The following is a 7,830-nucleotide window of genomic DNA, read 5'->3' as shown; positions in this document are numbered from 1 at the left end:
TCTGTAGACCAGGCGGGCCTCGAACTCAGAAATCCGCCTGCCTCTGCCTCCCGAGTGCTGGGATTAAAGGCGTGCGCCACCACCGCCCGGCTGAGAATTTGCCTTCTTCATTGCTGAGACCCCCGATATCCAGTCTCAAGTGGTCAGCCCTAAATACACGTACAGAGGAGCAAGGCAGCTCACGGATGAGAGGACGCCTCGGGCACGCCTTCAAGCTCTCATTGGACGGGATATCCGGAAGAACCCGGTCGGATTCCGGCTCGTCCTGGTTGGGTCGGCTGGTGGGATACGCCCTCGTCTCGCCCCTTTGTCCAACCCTCTTCATTTTAAAGTAAAAAGCCCCCAGGCCTCTGTGGTGTGGCAAAATAAACGGATGCCGCGGTGGAAGCCTTCGAGTCTCCCTGACTTAAGGAGACGAGGAAGGTAAGGAGGACCGGAACAATTCCTTCGCGGAACCTTTGAGGTGAGGCCTCGAGGAGCCATTTGAGAACGGACCGCGGCGGGCTGGAACCGGACTAGTAGGCATGGCGGTGGCGGAGCCGGATGCGGACCCGAAGGCCGCCATCCCTGTGGACCTGCGGCGGGAACGGCGACTGGTGTGCGTGGAGTACCCGGGCGTGGTGCGTAACGAGGCCAAGATGCTACAGACCCTGGGCGGCGAGGAAAGCGTCTCTCGAGTAAGGAGCTGGGAAACCCCGGGGCCGCGGGATGGGAATCGTGTCTACCGAATGGGCCGGACCACCCAGCGGGAGAGCGGTTTCCGTGGCAACGGAGAGTTTAGGCAAGCTCTGGGACCTGGTGTGATCAAGGCGGTGTTTTCTTTCTGTTCCCAAATGTGAGTAGCATGCTTAGCATCTGTCCCAGGACAGTAGTGAGCTGCTCTGACCTTATTGCTCTCGGTAGAAAACCGAGGCACGGGAGGAAAGAGAACTTTCCCACCACCTGTAGTTGAAACTAAAAGTGACACAATTCGCCGACGTGGTATTCGGTGGTTAGCACGTACGTACAAAGTGCCCCCCCCCCTTTGTTTTTCGAGACAGAATTTCTCTGTAGCCCAGGCTGTCTTGTAATCCAGGCTAACCTCGAACTCAGAAATCCGCCTGCCTCTGCTTGCGCCACCACTGCCCGGCATGTTTGTTTTTTGTTTTTTGTTTTTTGTTTTTTTAACATGCCACAGTCCTTTCAATCCCCAGGGCAGGAACTGACAACATCTGCATTTTACAAGTAAACAGGCCACACAACCACACAACAAGTAGCGGACCTAAAGTGTGCTCTGTGGAATCTTGGAATGTTTCTGTAGAAATGATTTCCCTGAACATCTTAGCATAAGCAGATTCTGTGAGTTAATATCTGACTCCTTCCGTTGATTACACTCATTTCAGTTTGATACATGTATTACCTGTTCATGTATTATATTTATTGCTTGGACCTGGGGCTGTAAACCAAGCTTGGACCTCTCTTGTTTACCTCTGTACTAATATCTGTACAGATGCCCCATTTTATAAAAATTTATCAAGTAATTAGTTAAGTCCTAATGAAGCTGGACGGTAGCGACCCACACCTTTAATCCCAGCATTACAGCGGCAGAGGCAGGTGGATCTTTGAGTTCAAGGCCAGCCTGGTCTACAGATCAAGTTCCAGGACAGCCAGCGCTACACTGAGAAACCCTGTCTCAAAAGAACAAACAACAAAAAATTCCTAATAATATCCTAGTGAACTAGATACTGTTTTTCTTTTCCAGATAAGGGGGCAGGTAAGAAAGGTTAAACCAGACATTGCTGCAGGTCTGACAGGAAATTGAATTCCAGCACAAGTACAGTCTGAGCTGCTGCTCCATTTTCTTTTTTTAATGGGTGTGGAAAAGAACTGATGGATGTTATGATATTGAGAGAGTCCTTATTCTCCTTACCTCAGGGTTGCCTGTTATAGACAGTCTTCTATAGTTCATACATTCTTCTTAGGTTTCTGGAGTTGTCCCAATGTGCCAGGCCATGTCTGGGCTCATCCCTGCTCTGTTAGGTCAGAGCTGTGTGTTTTATGAGAAGGATGCCTAAGGAATGAGGCTGGCTGCCATTTTTAAGAGCTTTACCTTATTTTTAGTTGTGTATGCAGGTGATTGTGAAAGCCAGAAGAGGGTGTTGGGTCCCTTAGTGCTGTGATTACAGGTGGTTGTGCACTATACCCAATGTTTGGGTGCTGGAAACTGAACTCCAGTCTTGGGAACAGCTCTTAACTTCTGAGTCATCTCTCCAGCCCTCGGGCTCCTTTTAACTTTCATGTTTTCCCTTGCTTGCTACTGAGCGCTTCCTGAAGGCCCCTGTCCTGAGTTCTGGGAGTCAGGAGTTGAACTTATGGGTGACGACGAGTGGATTGGGCCAGTATACACTATTAGTTCACTCACACACACAGCTGACTTTACTCACTGCATGCCTCTTACCAGTGGGGCAAGCATCTGTTCACATGTAGGTGTTAGTACTTACCAGGAGTTAGGCACCACTATTTTAATTTAATACTCATAGCAGTATCTATCGTGTATGAGGTGGACACTATTCGGTGGGAGGGTGGGTTGTTTGTTTCTTTTTTCTTTAAGAAGAAGGAACTGGGGCCTCGAAGGCTATTGGTACTAATAAGCAATGACTGCCAGAGACTCTCAATTGAGTCACGGAGCAGGCGGGTAGCTTTTGGCATAGTTAGCCCTACCCTAGTCAGTCCCGAAAGCTTCTGTCTATTCGGCAGTATACAGGACAGTGACCCTGCCTGTGGTGTGGCACCTGCACTTGACAGGTGATGGATTTTTCCTAATTAGCAGTTATCTCTCACTTTATAACCATTGGAAGGAGGCTCTTTGACTTCATTCTCTTTACTATTTAAACAGGAATAAACTTGGGTTTAAAAAATGAGTCCTGCTTCACCCACAGAATCAACTAAGCAGGGCTCATGGGAGCTCAGAGACTGAAGGGACAATCAGGGAGCCTGTATGGTCTGAGCTAGGTCCTCTGCATATATGTTATGGTTGTGTATCTTAGTCTTCTTGTGGGATTCCCAACACTGGGAGCAGGGGCTGTCGCTGAGTCTTTGCCTGCTCTGGGACCCACTTCCTCCTACTGGGTTGCCTTGTCCAGCCTTGGTATGGGGGTTTGTACCTAGTCTAAGTGCATTGTTATGCCACGTTTAGTTGATATTCCTGGGAGTTCTGCTCTTTTCTGAAGGGAGTCGGAGCATCTTGGGGAGAGGGGAGGTGAGAGGGAGGAACTGGGAGGCCAGGAGGAAGGGGAAACAGCAGTCAGGATATCTATACAGAGAAGACTAAATGAGAAGTGTGCGGTGGGAATGAAGAGCGGATGTGGAGCATGCGCCTCTGGCCCTTCCTGCATCTCTGTCAGCTGCATTGTGGGAAGAGGAGCAGAGCTCTGTTGGGTGTTCTGCTGCTTACTGCGTCCCCATCTTCCCTGGCATTGCTGCAGATCTACACTGACCCCACCAAGAGGCTTGAGCTCTACTTCCGGCCCAAGGACCCATACTGCCACCCTGTGTGCGCTAACCGGTTCAGTACCAGCAGCCTGCTGCTCCGGATCCGGAAAAGAACAAGGCGTCGGAGAGATGTCCTGGGAGATGAGGCCCACCCCCAGGTCACGTTCGACTTGGAGATGATTGGCATCATCTCCACAGTTTACAAATTCCAGGGTAACTGTGACTTCTCTAGGGGTATCAGGTGACTTCCAGGCTTCATGTGGAGCCACGTGGAAAGTGGGGTTGGGTATGCCCGTGCCTGAAGCACAGCCACTTCCCAGTGTGGAAGCAGCCTCTTTAGTCAACAGTCCTTTAGGGATTGTGGGTCCACACCCTTTTATTCTCTTTCATAGTCTCTCTCTCTTTCTCCCTTTCTCCCTTTCTCCCCCCCCCCCCCAGTGTCCTAGTTTGTGTTACTATAGCTGTGATGAAACACATGACCAAAGCGACTTGGGGAGAAAGGGCTTACTTCACTCACATTCCATAGAACAGTTCATCAAAAGCAGTGAGGGACTCAGGCCAGGCAGGAACCTGCAGCAGGAGCTGATGCAGAGGCTGTGGCAGGGAACTGCTTACTGGCTTGCTCCTCGTGGCTTTCTCAGTCTGCTTTTCTTACAGTACCCAGGACCACCAGCCTAGAGGTGGTACCACCCACAATGAGCTGGGCCCTCCCCCATCAATCACTAATTAAGAAAATGTTATATAGGCGTGCCTACAGACTGATCTTAGGTGGCATTTTCTTATTGAAGTCCCTCCTCTCAGATGACTGTAGCTTGTAACAAGTTGACATAAAACCAGCCAGCACAGAGGGTTTCTCTGTATAGATCTGGCTGTCTTGAAGCTTTCTATATAGGACAGACTGGCTGGAAACTCAGAGAGATCCTCCTGCCTCTGCTTCTGCCTCCTGGATGCCGGGACTAAAGGCATGTGCCACCACACCTAGTTTTCTCTCTTTTTGTGAGTTTTTTTATTCTTTCTGTTTTTTATGTGTATTTTCCACATGTTAGTGTCTATAAATGTCTGAAGAAAGGGTCCGATTCCCTGGAGGCAGGATTACAGGCAGTTAGGAGTCATCGGATGTGGGAAGTGAACTTCAGTCTTTGGAAAATCAGGAAGTGTTCCTAACCTGAGTCTTGTCCCCAACCTTTTATACTCTTTTTTTTTTTTTTTTTTTTTTTTTTGGTTTTTCGAGACAGGGTTTCTCTGTATAGCCCTGGCCTGGCTGTCTTGGAACTCAACTTTGTCGACCAGGCTGGCCTCGAACTTAGAAATCCACCTGCCTCTGTCTCCTGAGTGCTGGGATTAAAGGCATGCGCCACCACGTCCAGCTCCTTTTATACTCTTAAGAAAAGCTAGCAGGCTGGAGAGATGGCTCAGCAGTTGGCTGCTCTTTCAAAGGACCTGACTTCAGTTCCCAACAACCACATAGCACTCATGACAATCTGTAACTCTGGTTCCAGGGGATCTGACACCCGCACACAGAAATACATTCAGGCAAAACACCAATGCACATGAAATAAAAAGAAATGATAATTAAAGGAGAGAGAGAGGGGCTAGGGATCTAGAGTTCTGTGAGAAATCTTCCAATTTTAAGATAGGGCCAGATCAAACCAGACTGCGACAGCAGTGTTTTGAACCCTTCTCCCAAGCTGGCCTTAAACGCTAAGCCCACTGACCCTCTGCATCAGCCTCCCAAACAGTGCGATTGCAGCACTGTGACACTATCTGCCTCCCCATCAAGCCGTGATGGCTGCTGGCTTCATCCCCTACTGACTCCGTCCGGTTCCATGCTTCCTTAGACTGGGCCCCTCATTCAGAGTGGGTTAGCACGTGCAGGAGAGGACGTAGTGAGTTTGACTCCATTTTGTTAGAAAATTCCTTTAACAATTCCCTTCCAACCACCTTTGTAAACAGCCATCTTCCGACCTCAGGTCTCATGGTTGAATGCAAATCTCAAAGGGGAATCCCAGAGATGATTCAAGCTTTTATCTGCTGCTGGGGATGCTTCCAAACCTGAATGATTTCATTATAAACTCACGATGAGTTCCTTAAAAGGAAAATAAAAATCCCAAGAGAACACTTGGATCACTACAGCACACATGCTCAGACTGACATCAGTTGAGCTGCAGACCCCATGTATTTGAATAGTGAGTTTCCCTGTAACATTCTCACACAGGTGTGTCACTGTGCTTGTTCCTAGTCACCCACTCCCCACTCCCCAGGTGCCTCAGCTTCCCTTCACCTCAGTCTCCTTGTCTGTGCGCTGGGACTGCAGAGCCAGCAATTCAGGAGGCTCTGGAGAAGGTTCACAGATTTGGCGCCTATTAAAGAACTTAGGGGAGGTGCTTAGCAAATGATCAGTATTCCTGTGACGGCTGGTTATAGCTGCTGCCCTAAGGGAGAATCTGAAGAGACTAGTGAGAAAGGCGAATCCAAAGAGAAAAAAGGAGCAGAAGACTGTGAGGCCAGCCTTGGTTACAGGAAAATCATGTCTCAAACGTGAAACAAAGGGAGAATAGGACCTCCACTTGGGGTCCCTTGGGCTGGGCGGTGAAGCACTTCATCCTGGGAGATGGGCCAGCAGTCCCTGTAGCTTGGTGCAAATACTGTATTGGAAGCAGGGGAGCACTGTGGTTTATGGATTAGCTTCCTGGGCTTTACCCTGCTGGACCATGGCTTCCCCCCACTCCCCCATCTCTTTCGGCCACTGTTACTGCACTAACTTGCACAGCCATCAGAGGGTGCTGCACAGCTCACTCTGCACCTCCCCGAGAGGGTTTGGGTTGTCCGTACAGCAGTGCCAGAGCCTGAGGGAGAGCCTGCCCTCTGTTCTCTTGTCTTTCCAGGAATGTCTGACTTCCAGTACTTGGCAGTACACACAGAAGAAGCTGGTGGCAAGCATGTGTCCATGTATGACAGAGTGCTCATGCACAAGCCTGAGAAGGAGGAGTTCTTCCATCAGGAGCTACCACTCTACATCCCCCCACCCATCTTCTCCAGGCTGGACACCCCTGTGGACTATTTCTATCGCCCTGAGACACAGCACCGGTAGGCAGCCCCCAGGTTCTCTCCCACCCAGGCCCCAGGGCAGCAGAAGACCTGAGGCCAAGGCATCAGGATTAAATTCAGAAGGGGAGTGCCCTAAGCAGTGGCCTGGTGATTCCAACATACAGTGAACTACTGGGACTCCAGAGCACCTGATAAGAAACGGTCTCTGGTTTTAATGCCCTGGTCGTTACTGAGAAGCCTCTTTGGACCTTCAGTCACCAGTAATGGCACTACCTATGAAATGCCATGTGCACCCATCCCACGCCAACCCAGGCCTTTTTTTCTCCTCTCTCCACCTCATGGCCTTCTGGGTCCTGTCCCAGCAGAGTTCATAGCTAGCTCTGTGACCCAGCCTTCTGCCATCTCCCTGCAGAACCTTAGCTTGTTTGCCCCACTTGCTATCTTCCTGTCTGCGCACGTGACGGGAGGTGGCCGACAGCACTATCAAGCACTACCTGTATCTGCCGGAGTCTCCCTTAGAGCCCCAGCACCCTTGTTGGTTGTCCCTGAGTCCTGCTCACTGAATATGGGTTGTGTTCTGAGTTTTGAGGATGGGCCTCGGGCATATCAGAGTCAGTGGTGGCCATCTCTTGTTCCAACTAAGACCACATGCAACTCAAGTGAGATGAGTAATTTAATTTTACACAATCTGGACAGAATGGAGCTGTTGGAAAGATAGGTCCCAGGCATTGTCAAGTGTGGGTTTTTCTCTGGAGACGTCTGCACATTGGCACAGAGGAAGACAAGTTCCTTTGTATAAGAGCCAGGACTGACTAATGTAGAAGAAATTAATTTGAACATTCTCAATATGAGATTAATAATGCTCACCAGCTGTGGGGAAGTATGGAGCCAGCATTTGGCCTTGTCTCCCGGCAGCTTGCCAGTTCTCTGTCATCCCCATTTATAAAAGGTGGAGATGGGACTTGGGGTCTCCAGGCCACTTGGGAAGCTCTGAGCCTGTTCTGGCCCAATCCCTGGACCTTCCTTGGTCCTTAGTCTCACACTGTTCTTACTATTATGCTTGTGATGTTTAGAAAAGGTCTGTCTCTGTAGCCCAGGCTGTCCCAGAGCATCCAGGCTGCAGCATCCAGGCTGGCTTCAGACTCACAGCCTCTCTGGCCTTAGCCTCCCAAGTGCTAGGCTCGTAGGCTAGCATCACCATGCCCGTTACCTTTTCTTCTTTCTTTCTTTCTTTCTTTCTTTCTTTCTTTCTTTCTTTCTTTCTTTCTTTCTTTCTTTCTTTTTTTGAGACAGGGTTTCTCTGTGTAGCCC

The 7,830-nt window shown here is 49.7% G+C and overlaps 1 protein-coding gene across 4 annotated transcripts in view; it reads left to right on the top strand.

The window, feature by feature from the left end:
* Nucleotides 1–287: 287 nt before the first annotated feature.
* Nucleotides 288–7,830, top strand: part of Gtf3c5 (general transcription factor IIIC subunit 5) — a 21,008-nt gene continuing 13,465 nt past the window's right edge. For 2 of the 4 annotated variants that reach the window (XM_021193710.2, XM_021193709.2), the window contains exons 1-3: nt 288–677; nt 3,465–3,684; nt 6,357–6,558. In XM_021193710.2, coding sequence (XP_021049369.1) covers nt 525–677; nt 3,465–3,684; nt 6,357–6,558 — 575 coding nt within the window. In that variant the 5' untranslated portion in view covers nt 288–524. The remainder of the gene's footprint in view (nt 678–3,464; nt 3,685–6,356; nt 6,559–7,830) is intronic. The other 2 variants (XM_029536995.1, XM_029536996.1) reach the window with 2 other exon arrangements.

The sequence above is a fragment of the Mus pahari genome, chromosome 3 (assembly GCF_900095145.1).
Source record: "Mus pahari chromosome 3, PAHARI_EIJ_v1.1, whole genome shotgun sequence".
Lineage (NCBI taxonomy): Eukaryota > Metazoa > Chordata > Mammalia > Rodentia > Muridae > Mus > Mus pahari.
This window is presented reverse-complemented; position numbering and strand designations above follow the sequence as displayed.